The sequence below is a fragment of the Mauremys mutica genome, chromosome 6 (assembly GCF_020497125.1).
Source record: "Mauremys mutica isolate MM-2020 ecotype Southern chromosome 6, ASM2049712v1, whole genome shotgun sequence".
Lineage (NCBI taxonomy): Eukaryota > Metazoa > Chordata > Testudines > Geoemydidae > Mauremys > Mauremys mutica.
In genome coordinates this window covers 24,816,956-24,835,041 of record NC_059077.1, presented here as the reverse complement: position 1 = coordinate 24,835,041, position 18,086 = coordinate 24,816,956, and the positions used below count along the sequence as shown (strand labels likewise).

Below are 18,086 nucleotides of genomic sequence, written 5' to 3'. Positions count from 1 at the left end.
GCCTGTTCAGGCCTAAGCCCTTGGGTCGAGGCCCGGCACCTCAGGCAGGTAGGTTGCTCTGGTAGAGGGCTTTACACTCCCCAGTAGGACCTGCTGGACATGGGCCAAGCACTCCTGCTCATTCAACCATGCAGCAACTAAGCTGTCAGGTGCAATGCTGCTGGTTCAGGTTCAGGAGACTGCCATGGTTCTAGGATAGGAGATCCGGCCAAAGAGGCAGCTGCAGTGTAGCCATCACCGACAGGTCCAGCAGCATGCCGAACCAGTGTTGGCGAGGCCAAACCGGGGCTATCAGGATCACTTTGGCCCTGTCCTGCTTGATCTTCATGAGGATTTTGTGGATCAATGGCACCGGTGGGAAGGCGTACATTAGAGCCCCCGAACATGGGAGTAAAAAGGCATCTGACAAGGAGCCCCTATTGATCCCCCAAAATGAGCAGAGCATGTGGCATTTCCTGTTCTGACAAATCACAAACAAGTCCACTTGTGGAGATCCCACTTTTGGAAGATCATGCTGACCACCTTGGGGTGGAGCGACCATTACACGCGAGATGAGAAGGTTCTATTGAGGCAATCTGTTAATACATTCCTGCTCCTGAGGAGGTGCGCTGTCATGAGATGAATGGCAAGCTGCACACAAGTCCCAGAGCCAGACAACTTCCTGGCAAAGGGCTGACAACCTGGCTCTGCCCTGCTGGTTGATATAAAACATTGTGGCGGTGTTGTCCATCAGGACTTAAACCACTCGCCCTTCAAGTGGGATTGAAAAAAACTGACAGGCCAAGTGAACCGCTCTGAGCTCCCTGCAACCAGTGGCCTTGTGTCCTGAGCTCACTCAGGTGAGCTCCCCAGCCCAGGTCCAAGGCGATGGAAACCAGGGTCAGCGACGGGGATGCGGAGGGAACTCCCTCCAACATCGATCTGGGGTCCAACAACCATGCCAGTGATGACCGGATGTGGTCCAGCACTTTGACTACAAGGCCTAGGTCATGCCTGCCAGGTATGACGGACCTCGTAAGTACAGGATGCCATGTGGCCTAACAACCTTAGGCAAGTGCGGGTGGTAGTGAGCAGGTAGCCCCTTACGTGGGAGATCACATCCGATATAGCTTAGAAAGAAGCCTCTGGAAGGAAGACTCTGGCCAGCATGGAGTCAAGGGACCACTCCTATAAACTTTGTTCATTGCACTGGTATGAGGGTCGATTTCTTTTTGTTTACTAACAGGCCCACAGGTGGAACACACCAGATCAAGACTGCTCTGCACTTGATCCCGTGACCTGCCCTTGATGAGCCAATCATCGAGATAAGGACAGACCTGGACTCCCCAATGTTTCAGGTAAGCAGCTACCAGGGCCATACATTTTGTAAATACTTGTGGGGCCGAGAAGAGGCCAAAGGGTAGCACTGTGAATTGGAAGTGACGCTGGCCCACCATAAAATGGAGGAATCATCTGTGTCCTTGGAAGATGGAAATAAGAAAATAAGCGTCTTTCAAGTCGAGAGCGGCATACCAGTCTCCTGGATCCAGGGAGGGGATAATGGAGGTCAGAGAAACCATGAAGAACTTCAACTTCTTGAGATATCTGTTGAGTCACCGCAGGTCCAGAATGGGTTTTAGGCCCCCCCTTTGCCTTCGGGATTAGGAAATAGCAGGAGTAGAATCCTTTCCCCCTCATTTCCCAAGGGATCTCCACTACTGCTTCCAGCTGCAGGAGGTTGTTGACCTCCTGAATGAGGAGTTGCTCATGAGAAGGGTCCCTGAAGAGGGACGGGGAAAAATGGTATGAGGGGGTTGGGGTGGCCGAGAATTGCGGGGTGTAGCCCAGAGACCCAGCAGTCTGAGGTAACCAGCGACTAGGTTGAATGGTAGGGATGAAGATGGTTGAGGAAAGGATGAGGAAGATCCAGGGATGTGACTGGGACATCGCTCTCAAGCACACACTCAAAATGCCCACTTCTGGACCCTGTGTTTTTTTGCCAGGCCAAATTGTGCAGGTGAAGAGGAGGAGGAAGGGTGGTGATGACTAAAACTCGTGTCCCTATCCCTTCTCCTTGCGGACCCTTGTCGAGACTGCCAAGGCCTTGGTGGCAGCCAGAACTGTTTCCTTGCTGACTGAGGTGTATGTAACCCCAGTGAGCAGAGGGTGGCCTGAGTGTCCTTTAGTCCCTGCAGCCTCTGCAAAGAGTCCAATCCCATCAAATGGTAGATCATGGATCAAGAACTGCATCTCCTGTGGTCTTAAGCCAGGAACTGCGCCTCATGACAACCGCTGAGGTGATCACCCTGGCCGCCGAATCGGCATCATCCCATGCCATTTGGCAAGAACACTGAGCTGCTTTAGTACCCTTTTCAAGAAGGGCCCTGAATTATTGGGCCAAGTCCTGGGGCATGGAATCCTTGAACTTACAGAGGGAGTCCCATAAATTGAAGTTATATCTCCCCAAAAGAGTCTGAACTGAAGACTGGCCCTAAAATAAATTTTCCTTCCAAAAAGGTCCAGTCTCTTGGCTTCCTTATTTTTGGGGGTGGAACTAGACCAGGGGTCGGCAATCTTTCAGAAGTGGTGTGCCTAGTCTTCATTTATTCCCTCTAATTTAAGGTTTCGCGTGCCAGTAATACATTTTAACATTTTTAGGTGGTCTCTTTCTATAAGTCTATAATATATAAGTAAACTATTGTTGTATGTAAAGTAAATAAGGTTTTTAAAATGTCTAAGAAGCTTCATTTAAAATTAAATTAAAATTCAGAGCCCCCCGGACCGGTGGCCAGGACCCAGGCAGTGTGAGTGCCACTGAACATCAGCTCGTATGCCACCTTGGGCACGCGTGCCATAGGTTGCCTACCCCTGAACTAGACTGTCCTTGCTTGTCTTTCTCATTGGCTGCAGAAACAACCAATGATCCCAGGGGCAGGTGGGTATACAAGTATTGAAACCCCTTAGCTGTGATGAAATACTCTTTTTCAGCCCTCTTGGAGGTGGGTGAGATTGAGGATGGGATTTGCCAGAGGGCTTTGGCAATCTTTAGGACCCCTTCGTGCATCAGAAGTGCGACAGGTGTGGGAGCTGATGTAGAGAGCACATTACCCAAGGTGTCTGATTGCTCCGCCACCTCTTCCACCTCTAGGCCTATGTTGATGGCGACACTTCGGAGCAGGGCTTGGTGCTCCTTAAAATCATCCAGTGGGCTAGCGTAAGAGGGCCATGCCACAACCTCATCTGGAGAGGATGAGGATGACTGGACCACCGGGGGAAGGCCCCAGGCATCATCCGCCATGGGGGAAGGGCGTTTTGGAGTGGGCACCTGCACTTCCACCTCAGCATCCAATTGCGCTTCGCACACCGAGTCCGGTGCCATCTGATGCTTATCTGAAGCAGCAACCAATGACTGGTGTGAAGGGGGCCTCAGCATAACTGGCATACCAATAGAGCCACTGCACTGGCCATGCTGCCAGAACAGCATCGTGGAGGTGGACGCAGCCTCAGGAGCCCAGTCGCAACAGTGTTGTCTTGACAAGGGGCTGAACTCCCTCTCAGTGCTGGAGGAATCCTCCTCCAGTGACCACGGCAGGGATATCGACGCCTGAGTCTGGCAGTTAACCATCGCCATGGGTGAATGGTGCCTTGAATAGGCGGATTAGTGCTGGGAGTAGGGGGAGTGTCACCACATTGGGGAACGTTCCCGTGGTCTAGGTGCCGTCAATTGACGTCACGGAGAGGGTCAGTGAGAGGATGACGGTGACCAGCACCACCATCTGGGCGAGTCTCGACGAGAGGGCGGAGACCAGGATCAGCAATTTGAAGCAGCGAACTGGTGACATGGGCTGAGACCAGAGGCATGGCGACTAAGAGGCATGGCGACTAAGAGCTCTGCCTTGGCTCTAAAACTGGTGGTCTTCTGGGAGGCTCTTACGGCTGGCTTGCCCTCTGGGTCCATTGCAGCAGGTGGCGCTGGCTGCTCTGGGAGAGTCCTTTGTTCTCTGGGTGCCGGGAAGGGCTGGGAAGGTGCTGACTCCATAACAACTCTGGGTCCCCAACCACTTCCTGGAGTCGGTGGTGGATCCATTAGGGGTGGGAGGTCCCCAGGGGGACGTATCCCCATGTGGCTATGGGGTGAGTGGGCAGTCCGAACAGGGTCCTTTACCTGATGCCCGTTGATCCTTCTTGCTCGGTGCCAGGTCCCACTTTTTCGAATTCTGCTTGGGCACCAGCAAAGGGGAATGGTGCCTGTTAGAGCCCAGTGTCGGGGGTGCACAACGCACTGAGGCCGAAGTACTGGGAGTCGAGTCCAGCCGGGACGGTTCAGAGGCTGAGCAGAGAGCAGCCTCCATGAGGAGGGCTCTCAAATGTATATCGCACTCTTTTTGTGTCCTGGGATGAAAGTTCTTACAGATGCGACACTTTTCTTTTACATGAGATTACCCCAAGCACTTCAGACAGCTGCCATGGGGGTCACTAACAGGCATAGGCCTATTACAGTCAGCGCAGGGCTTAAAACCTGGAGACTGGGGCATGCCCTGCCTGGGGCAAAGTCCCCACTGGGACTCTAAATTACTAACTACAGTACTGAACAACTACTTACTAACTACAATAAACAAAACTATTTACCGCTCTAATACATGAAACAAAGAAGGAAACCGATGACCATTTGCGAGGCAAGGGACAGAGGCACTCCAACCAACCACCACGGGCGGTAAGAAGGAACTGAGAGGGTGTAGGGCCAATAGTGCCTGATATATTGATGCATGAGCGTGGCACTCCAGAGGGTGTCACAGCCAACCCTATGGATACTTCTAAGGCAAATCTCCAACAACTGTGCATGGGGGTGTGAACACTCCTAGAATGGAGTCAACATGAGCAAGCACTCGAAGAATAAATACCTGCTATTAGTTCCTAAGTGCACGACCTTGTACTTCGTACTATTTTATGGCATCCCGGTTTTATTACTTTAGTTCATCTAGTTCTTCCTGAATAATATTACATTCTTTGTCCAGAATGGCAATGCCTCCCAACTCTGTGTAATCAGCGGGTCTCATTAGCACACTCCCACTTTTTTTTTTTTTTTTTTTTGGCCAAGATCACTAATAAAAACATTAAATAAGATTGGTCTCAAAATAGATCCTTGAGGAACTCTGAATTGCCTCTCTCCAGACGGACTGTTCTCCCTTCAGCACAACCCATTATCATCTTCCTTTTAGCCAGTTCCTTACCCATCTTACAATTCATGCACTGATACCCATCTTCTCCATTTTAACTAATAATTTCACATCTGGTACAGTATCACTTTACTGAAGTCCAAATAGATTAAATCTAATGTATTTCCCTGTCTAAAAATTAGTTATTTCATCGAAGAAAGATATAAAGTTAGTCTAGCAAGATTTTCCTTTGATAAACTCATGTTGCATTTTATCCCATTAACCTGCATGTCTTTAATTGTTCTTTCCTTCAAAATCTGTTCTAAAGCCTTGCATAATACTGCTACCTTGATTTAACACCACCTGATATAACACGAATTCGGATATAACGTGGTAAAGAAGTGCTAGGGGGGGAGGAGGAGGAGGAGCTGTGCACTCCGGTGGAACAAACCAAATTCAATATAACACAGTTTCACCTATAACACGGTAAGATTTTTTGGCTCCCAAGGACAGCATTATATCGAGGTAGAGGTGTATTAAGGTCAGGCTTACGGGTCTGCAGTTACCTGAATCACTAGTTCCTCTTACTTAAATAGGTACTATGTTTCCTATTCTCCAGTCTGATGGATTTTTTAAAACATCTTTTGCTTCTGGACTTGCAATTTCATGTGCCAGTTCTTTCAGTATTCCGGGACGGAGATGATCAGGTCTTCCCAATCTGAACACATTATGCTCTTTAAGCTTTGCTTCCACCCTGGATGTGGTCATTTCCATTTTTATATGCTTGTTCCCATTAGCCATCTTGTCTTTATCCCCATATTTTATATTATCATTCTTACTGAAGACTGAAGCAAAGTATTCATTTAGTTTTGGGGCCATACTTAGACTATCTTTAATCTTTACCCCATCCATGCTGAATAATGGACACACTTCTTTTCTTACTTCTTTGGATGCATAGAATGGAATGGAATGGAATAAGACCACGAAAGCTTATGCTGGAATAAATTTGTTAGTCTCTAAGGTACCACAAGTACTCCCGTTCTTTTTGCGGATACAAACTAACATGGCTGCTACTCTGAAACGTCTTTTCTTGTTCTCTTTTTATTTATATGGCTAAGGAACCATTTACTATTTGTTTTAATTTCCTTTGCAAGGTCTAACTCAGTTTGACTTTTGGCAATTCTCACTTTATCCCTATACTTTGATTTCAGAGACATACATTTTTTTGCTGATCAATGCTTTCTTCCATTCCTTGTAGGTTCTTTGCTTAAACCTAATATCTTTTTTGAGGTGGTTATTCATCCAGTTAGGTCTGCCAAGTTTTTTCCCTTTACTTGGGATGCAAATTCCAGATTATTTTTCCATATTGACTCAAAGAAATTCCAAGTCTACTCCACATTTATGTCCGTAAATTCTTCAATCCAGTTTGTCTTCACTAACTAGGCTCCCTTAATTTCTTAAAAATCTGCCCTTTTGTCTATAATGTCCTCAGTACTTAACAAAACCAAGCCTAAAATAGCATCACCTCTTGTTGGTCCAATAATTATTTTAGTTATACATACAAACTTTTCATTTGACACATGTAAAGATTTTAAGAATTTGGGTTCAATTTGTTGCTGATATAAAGTGTGTAAAACCAAATTGGCATTCAATAGAACGGTATGCGCTTATGCTAGCAGGTATTCTGGCCCTACATTTTTTACTGACCTACTGAAATTAACCTTTCAAATGGATTTTATGTATCACATATGGGATACTTTCTTCAAATGAAGTAAAATTTATTTAGTGGCCTCCAGGCAGCACTGATGGCTACACATAGCTCTATTAGGGAATTTTATTGTATGTAATAGGAGACCATTTGGTATAATTATATTTTTACTGCACCAGAATAGAATGTAGTACCATTTATCATCACCAATCATGATTTATATTAAAAGTTTCCTACAAGATACTCTTGTTTCTTTCTAACTCTCAGATGAATAAACCCATCACATCTTAAGGGATACAGCAAAAGAGCAGTACATATATTTATAAAACTGTCTGGTGATTCAATTACTTGTTTATTTTTATATATTATAAGAAGGCTCAACAATAAAAATTATTTCAAGCCATGTTAAAAAACACCTAATCAAATCCTGCATGTGACTCTTAGTTCAAATTTGTAAGGCATACCACATCAGTGATGTTTAGTATTTTCCTTGTCATTGCTTCTTTGTCATTGTGGGGAGTTGGAGTAAACCAGAGTTTCTGGAATGTCTCATTCACCAGTTTCTAGAGGAAAAAATATATTGTCAGAGATACGTAACTTTATCTTGGCATAAAGGTTTCCATATTATTCCCCACATAAGAGTATAGACTTATTGATGGTGTGTCATTTTACACAGATTTTTTGGAGCTAAGTGAGGCCTTCTAGAAAGAGAAGGTTACCTGAGCAAGACCTGTATCTGTATCTTAGAAGTTTAGATTCCCAGACCAGGCATGAGTCACTTGGGGCTTCCCAAGCTGTATCTGAGGTCACGATTGCCTGGAAGGACACCTGGATAATTACTGACCAATGGAAATCCATGCTGCAGAAAATCCACACTACAGCAACATTTGTGGAAAATGCCATTTTCACAGAGATTTTGTCAGACTGGGAAGTCAGACTGTTACAAGTTTCAGCAGACCATTACTGCACTTCCCTGGTGATTCATTATCATCAGATATATATCACTAGATAAAGTGAAAGCTTCACTCAGCCAAACAGAACAGTTAACATCTGTATAGAAAAGAAGAGAACTGGATTCTTCAGCTAAAGTTTGATTGAAGATTCCTGTCTCTATATACTGCTGGTAAAATTCTTACTATCCAGTGTCTATATTATAAGAGGAGTTGGTCACAACCTCTGTGTTTAAATTGCTTAATACTGTCCTTTATAAAGGATTCTTGCACTCTTTCAATTGAAAACTCTCATACTTCCACTATTTGCAGCAGGCCATTGACACATGGCAGGGGGCAAGCACTTCAGACTAAAGAAATGCCTTTTCTTTGTCCTGTGAAATTCCATTCAGCTTTTGCTGAGATATAAACTATAAAAGTCATCCTCTCTCATCTGTGGCTTGCAAGCCTCAGGAAAATTTGGGCAGCATGCCAAAGTAACAACTGAACACAGAAACATTCTATGGTCAGGCTGCCACTGCCACAAAAGCAGTAACAACATACACTGTACTGGGAATACCCAGGAGCTGCCAAAGCAGCTGTAATAAGGTGGGGGGAGAAGAGAGCTATGCTAGGTTCCTACCTTGGACCCAGCACATGTCCCCAAGTGGCCCCTGCCTCTTTGGGTGCCCTGTTAGGTAGGAATCCCTCCAACTCTAAGTTGGGGGCCTGGGGAGGGAGAAAAGAGAAAGCAAAGCCAGGTTCCCCCAACTCCAGTTATGGCCCCAGCAGCCCATTGGGGCACCACATGTGGCAGGATCATCCCCAACTTTTGGGAGGTGGAGAACAAGGAGAAAGCCAGGCCAGACTCCCCCGCTGTCCCAGAACATAGATCCAGCTGTTCATTTCCACTCTTTAATTACATAGTCATATATGATTTTTCCCCCGCATAGAGCCCCTACTTCATTCAGTGTACAGAAAGGACAGAATTAAGGTAACACAGGCACATGTAAATCTAGCATTTCCTAACTTTTCAGTGCTTTACTTGGCAACCAAAATAATGTGCTTTTAATGTAGGTTTTTCTCAGTTTTTTAAATGCAGTCATAGAAGTGTAGGACTGGAAAGGACCTCAATAGGTCATCTAGTCCAGTCCCCTGCACTCAAGGCAGGACTACATAATAACTAGACCATTCCTGACAGATGTTTGTCTAACCTGTTTTTAAAAACCTCCAGTGATGGAGATTCCACAACCTTCCTACAATTTGTTCTAGCGCGTAACTACCCTGATAATTAGGAAGTTTTTCCTAATGTCCAACCTAAACCTTCCTTGCTGCAATTTAAGCCCATTTGCTTCATGTCCTATCCTCAGAGGTTAACAAGAACAATTTTTCACCCTCTTTCTTGTAACAAATTTGTATGTCCTTGAAAACTGTTATGTCCCCCCTTGGTCATCTCTTCTCCAGATTAAACAAACCCAATTTTTTCACTCTTTCCTCATAGACATAGGTCATGTTTTTTAGACTTTTAATCATTTTTTGTCGCTCTCCTCTGAACTTTCTCCAATTTGTCCACATCTATCTTGAAATATGGCACCCAGAACTGGACATAATACTTCAGCTGAGATCTTATCAGCAGAGAGTAGGGTGGAAGAATTACTTCTCCTGTCTTGCCTACAGCACTCCTACTAATGCATCCCAGAATGATGTTCTTTTTTTTTTTTGGGGCAACAATTACACTCTTGACTTGTGATCCACTACAGATCCCACATCCTTTTTCACAGTACTCCTTCCTAGGGAGTCATTTCCCATTTTGTATTTGTGCAATTGACTGTTCCTTCCTAAGTGGAGTAATTTGCATTTGTCCTTACTAAATTTCATTCTGTTTACTTCAGATAATTTCTTCATATCATTTTGAATTTTAATCCTATCCTCCAAAGCACTTGCAACCCCTCCCAAGTTGGGAGGGTTTATTTATGTCAATAATCAGATAGACACAGAGTGGAGATAATCAATATTTGCAAGTGGAAAAGAAGAAATAAATCTAAATATTTTTATTTTATGTTTGAGCTCCCTTATTTTTTAAACAAAAAATGGAGTAAACAACATGTCTGACAGGAAGCTATCAATAAGATTGTGAATAAAAAAAAAAGACATTTATTTTAAAAAGTTAAAAATGAATAAAAATTATACACATACTAAAGAAACTCTGAAATCCTTTTAAGGAAAAATCTAAGACTTGTTATTTGTTTCTCAAAATAAAAGAAAACTAAAATAAACTGTAATTAAAAACTTAAAAGAAATGTTCTACCATACCTTAATGCCCTCTTCATCATTGACTCTGCGAATCATTTTCACGCACATCTCTGTAATTTTGGGAAATGTTGGCTGTTCAATGCAGATATCCCTAAGAATCTTTATAACTCTCTTTCTGACACTGATACCAGTATCCTGGTGGGAGAAAGCAAAATACTTTTGAAAAAAAAAATCAGAAGTGATAATGAATTTAAGTATTGTGTGCATTAATATAAATTAAAAGTTATCAAGTTTAACTTGCAAAACATGTGAAAACAATAAGAAATTCTAAATGCACCTCTATAAAAGACCGCATTACTGTTTGGTAACACTATTTCATTCCAGGGATCCTGTAGGTCCTGGAAGTCAAGTCCTGTGAATACTGCATTATTACCCCATTCTACATTCTCTCCCTCAAGAGCTCCACATTCATTCTGGTATTAAGGATTGGTCTAAAATCTATTAGAGCCTGATAACTCTGCATATTAACTGGACAGAGATTACACTTCCTTCCTTTCTAGGAGACTGGCTTGGGAAGCAACAAATTGACAATTAAAATGCAGATGTTCTGCATGAGAGAGACAAAATGGGTGAGGTAATAACTTTTATTGGACCAACTTCTGTTGGTGAATGAGAGAAGCTTTTGAGCCACACAGAGCTCTTTCTTCAGGTCCAAGCGTCACAGCTAAATGCAACATGGAACAGATTGTTTTAGTATAAGTAATTAGCACATATTCTAAGAGACTATTCAAGATAGCATTGACCTGTTAACACCTCTGCAGGTGTTGGTAGGTTACAGATTGTTGTAATAAGCCATAAATCCAGTCAGTCTGTTCAGTCCATGATTTTTAGTGTCTAGCAGGCTCATCTTTTGAAAGTGTTCTAGGGATTTCCTTTGAGGTTGAGGACTGACAAGTCAGACAGAGAGTGATGGCTTTGTGAAAAGTGTTCACTCACAGGTGATGGGTGTTTTTAGTATTTTATCATTTTCCTGTGAGAGTTCATTCAATAGCATAGTGATTGTCAGGTTTCGCTCACATAGTTGTTATTGGGGCATTTAGTGCACTGGATGAGGTCTACCACATGTTGTGATAGGCATGCATTTAGGAGTACAACTACTAGGCCACTGGGCTAGTTCACTGCAAATTACATTTTTGATTATTGCCTGGATATATTATCACACACATTTAATGCTTTAAATTTTAGCAACAAATGATGCCAATAACTAAATCCTCATTTGATAGTTTCATATTTTAAATGATCAGGTTTGTACTCTTCTGTTCCAAGTGCGCTACAGCAGACTCTCTTTTTTGTTAGCCCTCATATTCAACATGTACATGGGGCAATCTAATGGTGATAGTGAGATGACGAGGGCTTCTATATGTAGATCACTCCAAGTTCTAAATCTCTAGGTTATCAGATTCAAACTGCAACTCTCCCAATGTTTAGAAGAGAAATCAGCTTGTGCTCTAGTTTGCTGAAACTCTCAGATAAGATAAAGATATTGTTGATTGGAAATAAATATAGAAATATATCTGACTGAGGGAGTTTTCCCATCTTTTGTTACTCAGGTTTGTAATTTGGAGAATCTTAGTGGATTCTTCCATCCTTCTTAATATCCAAAGGGCAGAAACAGCAAGAGTACTTTCCTTTCCTCCAAATCTGCACTCGTTCAGAAGGTGGCAACTATTTTTTGTCCAACTATGGACACTGCCAGTGTTACCCGTCTTTTTCTGACCTTGAGATTGACTTTCTGCAATATGCTCTACCATAAATTGGATTATACCCGAAGATCATTCAAAACTTCAGCTATCGCAGTGTAACATAATGGTGTTTTTTCAAAGGTAGCATATTGCATTTGAACTCCAGAGACTGCACTAGCTTCCAACAAATTCATGTTTAGGTGCATTTAACAAAAAAAAATTGCAATGGTTAGGCTCCTGGTGTGTTAAGACCACTGCCTATCATGCTGACCAATTCTGTCTCATTGTTTTCTTGTACTCCTCAATTAGTCTGTCTGTATCCATCTATTGTCTCTTTCCTTGTACTTAGACTGCATGTCTTTGAGGGTAAAGATCATTTTTTCTGTTCAGTGTTTATACAGTGCTTGGTACAATGGGATCATGGTCCATAACTAGGACTCCTACGCACTATAGTGATACCAATAACAACCACCTTCAATATTTGGGTCTTGTATGCCTTAGAGATTGTCTTCTCCTGTTTTACCCCTATAGTTCAGACCAGTCCCTGCAATGTTCTGAGAGCAGAGCTCTCTTACTATCAGACTATTGGCTCTGGAACTTAACCTTTTACACCACTCTTGGTTTAACAGACATAAAAAAGATAGATCTTAGATGCACTTCCTAGCTTATCTATTTTCTCAGGCTTAATCTACAGAGATGGAAATATAGGAATAAGAAGTTTAGGCTTTTAGATTTAATATGTTACAAGTTCTTTAAACAATGACACAGGGTCACACTGAATATTTCTATGTGTATTTACAAGTGTTTGATACATACATGCTCCTAAAGCCTTCCACATGCATGTTTTAATCAAAATAAATAACTTGACATGCAAAATACTAATTCTTTCTCACTGTTAATTTAACATGTTCATGTGATCTATCTGAATATCAAACACATATACAAAATAATCGCTCTTTGGCATCAGAAAATGTTTTTACAATGCCAAAAATTAGAATAGAAAAATGTATAGGTTTAGCTTCTGACCCACCAGTTCCTCAACAAAAGCAATTATTTCAATTCACAAGGTTATTTTTAGTTTTGATTCTCAAAAATAAAAAATCTATACAAGTTCATTTACTCTAGGAACTGGGATACTATTCAATATAATTAAGAATGTAAACCCAGTTAAAAATGTGTTTACAAACATCAAAGTGATTTCAAAAGTGACCATACCAGTATTCGCTCAATGAGCATGTCATAATACTGCTCAGCAAGCTGAGGTCGACAGAGCACAAACCGACCAAGCAACTCCACAGCTGCTTCTCTTACACTAGTGGAGTTATCCATTAACCGTCCGTGAACACCCCGTTGCATATCCAACTAAAAAAAAAAGGGAAACACGAATGCAAAGTATGGAAAAACAGAATTTCTTTTAAATGTGAATAGAAGAATGTATGTACATTACAGATAGTTTCCTTTTTTTACCCTGGCTAGAATGCTGGGGTCTACAGCAACAACCTCAGACAAACACTTCATGGCTTTTGTTCGAACTGCAATCGCATTTTCACCAAGCACACGCAGAATCTAATAAGAAAACAAAAGTGACATTTTAATCGCTTTTGGAAAGTTGCAAGCAGTGTTCAATGCAAGCAAAAATACAATGGAATAACATGCAAAAGTCAAACTAAAATGAGAAAAATCAACTACCAAAAATCGAACAAACTTTTAGAAAGTGAGGGGATACATGTGAGTGATGACTTTCCTGCACTGATACTGGAGCCTGGATTCTCCCTCACTATGATAAGCCATAACCCAAATGTTGATCCATAGGGTCCATCCGTTTATTTTAGCTCTGTTTTTCCTATCCACATGTCACTTTATTATCCTCCAAACAGGATTTGTGCACCCCAACTTTGAGATAGTTCTGTTAAGTGGATCAAAGAAAGTAATGTGACCCAAAGCATTACCTGGAGCTCAAATGTATCACCATGTCAACATGTTAGTGCTCCTTTCCCAGTCAGAAAGAAGGAACACTAAGGTCACTTGGTCAAACCATGACCATCAGCATGACAGCACCATTCATTGCAGGCAAATGATTGAGCTGGTTTGTATGTCCAATTTAAAATTTATACAGTTATATGAATGATCTATGAAGACATGTTTTATGAGGTCATGGTCCCAATCAGGCATGCATTTTAGAAAAATCTGTGAAAAGGTTTCAACATTTTGTAGTTATCTTTTTATTGTGCCCATCTAGTTGATGGATCTCTACATATGCACAAATAAAACAATATATGTACAGTATGGTATGTGTAATATACATGCAGGAAAAAAGAAAAATAAGCACATGTGCTATCAATACATAACATGAAAACATGTGGTGTTATCATGACCTATTAAATACCTGTGCTCAACAATGAACAGACATTGCACACTACCCCATAAGTGTTTGGAACCAGGAAACCAACTGTATTTCACAGCATTAAGACTTCTGGCACAGTTTACCTGTGTCAAATAAATATCGAAGCTCTGGGCAAACGGCCTCATAGAGGCCAAGTAGCGAACAATCAAGCAAGCATCTTCATAGTCCACAGTATCAGAATTCATCCTGCAACAAAATTAAACACAATACTTGATAGTTATTTATTAAAAAACAAAACAAAAAGCTTATAAGTCAAATGAGCAGGTAACACACTAAACCCATAATTACTGAAACTTACTTCAATGTACTGAACTGAGAGGGTGCAGTTTTAATGATACTGCGAAGAAATTTTTTGCGACCTTCTGCTCTGTGCATGATTTGTCCTGTTGTCTCAACTTCTTTTGCATGGTGAGTTCCTTCAGATGAATCCTCATCCTTCTGAGATTTCATTGCTTTCTCTGTCTCCATAGTTGTGTCACGGAACCACTGAGCTATATAAAATTTCCGAGAAAACTGGAGAAATGCAACAAGATGGGCAGAAAAAACAAAGAGAATGATTATTAATAGTTCCTTTTCAAGTTGTGAAGAAATTAAATTGGGTTCAGGCAGGTATTAGCCCTCAGTTCAATGCTATTCAACATTTTTGTTTGAGACTTGAAAGGCAGAGTGGAGAATGTGTTAATCTAATACAAATAATACCACTGACAAGAACCAAAGGATTATAGTAGATAAATAGTATATGTGGATGTCTACAGTGTCGAGTATGGCATTTATGAAAGAGTCAGTCTGAATGCATCAAATACGAAGTAAACAATGTGCTCCAAATAGAATTTAAGCATTGTCAGGCAAGGACCATTATAAACACTATGACTAAAATTCAATAGAATGGGTCTACTAAGATTTCAGCTACTTTAGAGAGATGCATGCTATGAACAGTTTTGGGATTAGAACGAGGGTGTAACCAAGGCACAAGTATGTCTGTCTCAGAGCCTTGGGGAATAAACCATTCCTTTGATGAAGTTATATTTATATAGACCTAATACATCCAGAAAATTGAAATTTACCAGTAATGAGGCATCAGTCTCTGTGTTTTCATCCAAATAATCTAGCAATGCCTTTTGCAGCTGCTGGATTTCATCTTCTCCTCCTGAAACCTGTAATATGTAGCAAGATACATTCATAAGATATAATATCTCAGTTGCAAATATGATCAAGAAATCATTATACACACATGCATATAAATTAATGTAATGTAAAAGCACACAATTAATTATGTTGACAATAATTCCAAACTATTTAGATAATTTTTATAAATAAATCATCGATAAAACTGCAACATACAAACCAGATTATACATGAGGGACATTGTCCAGCTATGCCGGAAGAAGGACAGGAGACATTGGATGCGGTTTAATTAGGCCACGGCTATTCTTAAATGTCAGAATACCTGGCAGATAAAAGTGTACAGTGCAGGTAATTCCATAATCATTTACATATATCTGGGGGCGGGGACTATTGTCAGCCCTAACTCTTTACCTAGCCTAGTCCCCAGCCAACCCGATGCTGGGACCTCACCCCCATCTCCCTCAAACAAGAGTTATGGAGGACTATAAAGGAGGGAGAGTTGGCTACCTGCCATACTAATCATAGGAGCACTGAACTCCCTCCACTCCCTGTTTCCACTTCTTTAAAGAATATCTCCTTTAAATCCTTCACCAAACCATTTTATCTGATCACAATATCCCTTCCCTACAGAGTACCTACACTGGACATCCACCCCATGCTTACATAATGAGTTGCAACATCAAAACCTAACCTCCGTTTCATGTCTGCCACCACAAAGCCTCAATACGCTGTAAGGAAGGCGAGAAAACCCTACCTCACCTTGGTCAATCTGGAGGAGATGGAAAAAATTCCTTCCCAGCCTCCTCCCCCAGGCCCTTGAAACAAATGAGTAGCACAATCCCTGCAGTGGATTATGACAAAACCTGGTATTTAACCTACTTCCATGGGTGAGAGGGTAGGGGCTGCTCCACCTGGTCCAGGTAAAAGAGGGCTTTTCCTGTACCAGTGTGGACCTAAATAGTCTCCCTTCTCTTCTGATCATTGGTCTGAAGATGCTGCAGAAAATCACTTCACACACCTTTTCCTACAAGCCAGACAATGGCCACTATCGCTTAACAGAAACAACTGTAGAGCAGAATGTGATAGACGAAAATAAACTGCCTTCCAAAAAATCTTACTGGTTTAATATTCTATCTGTGATGTTGTTATGGCCCCTGTTATTGGAAAAAAATGCCTAAGGATGTAAATCCCACAAAACAGTCTGACACAGACAAATCAAGAAACATTGTCTGTTGTGTTACAAATATTAGACATTGGAACGGCAGATTGCTTAGGTCACCAGGGCAAAAAGGCAGGAAAAAGAAGGGAGAAGTTGACAGAAATAGTCTCATTAATTTTGACAAAGCAAGGTTATCGGTTAGTAACTGTTGTCCAAGGATGTAACATCTACACAAACACCACTGATTTCATGTGCTCAGATATATCTAAAAAAATCATAGCTCATTGGGGCTGCACAAGTGTCCCTTCAATGATCTGAAGTGAAGTTATAAAAGGAACTAAGAGAGGGTACTCTGAAGAGTGGAGAGTTGGGTGGGAATGTGACTCTGCATAGGCATGTATAAGAAAAGAACTGTTACTGTAAGAAATCTTTTTTCACCTTTTAGAACTATTTCTGTAGATCCACATTCTTTGAAGATTAGCAAGATTTCAATTTAATTAATATTAGTCAACAAGATGTAGATTGAAAGCTCTTTGTGGCAGGACTCGTCTTTCTATTTGTTCTGTGAAATGCCTAATAAAATTTGAGTACTTAAAAGAATGAAAAAAACAAAGCACTAACTGCCCAAGAGGACAGTTGAAGAGACTGGAGAACTACTTGCCCAAAATGAGCATTAAACTGAAATGCTAAATCAAGAGAGCAGTGCTTTGTAAAAATAGAAATGAGCTCCAGGAGGCAAATGTACAAATGATTGGGATAAGAATGCCATTTGCAAAATGGAGATAAAATTACATAAATCCTTTGTAAAGTGCTTTAAGATCTATGGATGAGAAGCATTACATAACAGCCAGAGTCTAGCCCGCAATTTATCAGGTACATTGCTAATTTATAACAGCTTTAAATGTAAATCTAATCTATTTAGAATGTCAGAACAGAATCCATTCTTTACTAGATCTAATTCTAAAAAGCTATAAATAACCTACCTCTATTACTTTCTAAAGAGTTCTGTCTTAAGTAATAATGCAACACTATATGCAACATTGATATGTAGAGGAGTTTCCCTCGTAGCATGTGTGTTTTAGAGGGGAAATGGAATATCAATGGTCTGATTCAAGTCAGTCAAACTAGCTTTGGTAAAAATTTTGGATAAGGACATCAAAATAACTTTTTCTTGTGAAATATTAAAAATGAGGATTGCTTTCCTTGCTGATGTTATTGCAGCCAAAGAGGCAGTTTTCAGAAATAAATGAGAGATGTAACACTCTCTCAAGGGTTCATAATGTGTCTACATAAGGAGAGGTTATTTAACTTGTACAGTAAATGGAGTTCTTTGAGGTGTCTCCCCCTATGGGTGCTCTACTTCAGGATGCATGTATGCCCATGCACTCTTGATCTGAGATTTTCATCAGCAGAGTCCACAGGTCCACATCTGTGCCACATATCCTCATGCTTCAGTGCAAGGTTACATGGGGGTTGAGGACCTGCCACTGCTCCGGTTTCTTCTCAACCATGGAAGTCTAGTGAGAAGACTCCGAGGCAGAGGGGAAGGAGGTCAGATAGTGGAATACCCAGAGGGGGACACATCTTGAAGAACTCCTGTTCCTACAGAAGGTTAAGTAACTTCTCCATCT

The 18,086-nt window shown here is 41.4% G+C and overlaps 1 protein-coding gene across 5 annotated transcripts in view; it reads right to left on the bottom strand.

The window, feature by feature from the left end:
- NIPBL (NIPBL cohesin loading factor) overlaps positions 1-18,086 on the bottom strand; it is a 281,825-nt gene that overhangs the window by 38,366 nt on the left and 225,373 nt on the right. For all 5 annotated transcript variants that reach the window (XM_045020599.1, XM_045020600.1, XM_045020601.1 and 2 more), the window contains 7 exons: positions 15,236-15,325; positions 14,470-14,684; positions 14,255-14,357; positions 13,235-13,333; positions 12,983-13,129; positions 10,086-10,220; positions 7,308-7,406 (listed from right to left, as the gene is read on the bottom strand). In XM_045020599.1, coding sequence (XP_044876534.1) covers positions 7,308-7,406; positions 10,086-10,220; positions 12,983-13,129; positions 13,235-13,333; positions 14,255-14,357; positions 14,470-14,684; positions 15,236-15,325 — 888 coding nt within the window. The remainder of the gene's footprint in view (positions 1-7,307; positions 7,407-10,085; positions 10,221-12,982; positions 13,130-13,234; positions 13,334-14,254; positions 14,358-14,469; positions 14,685-15,235; positions 15,326-18,086) is intronic.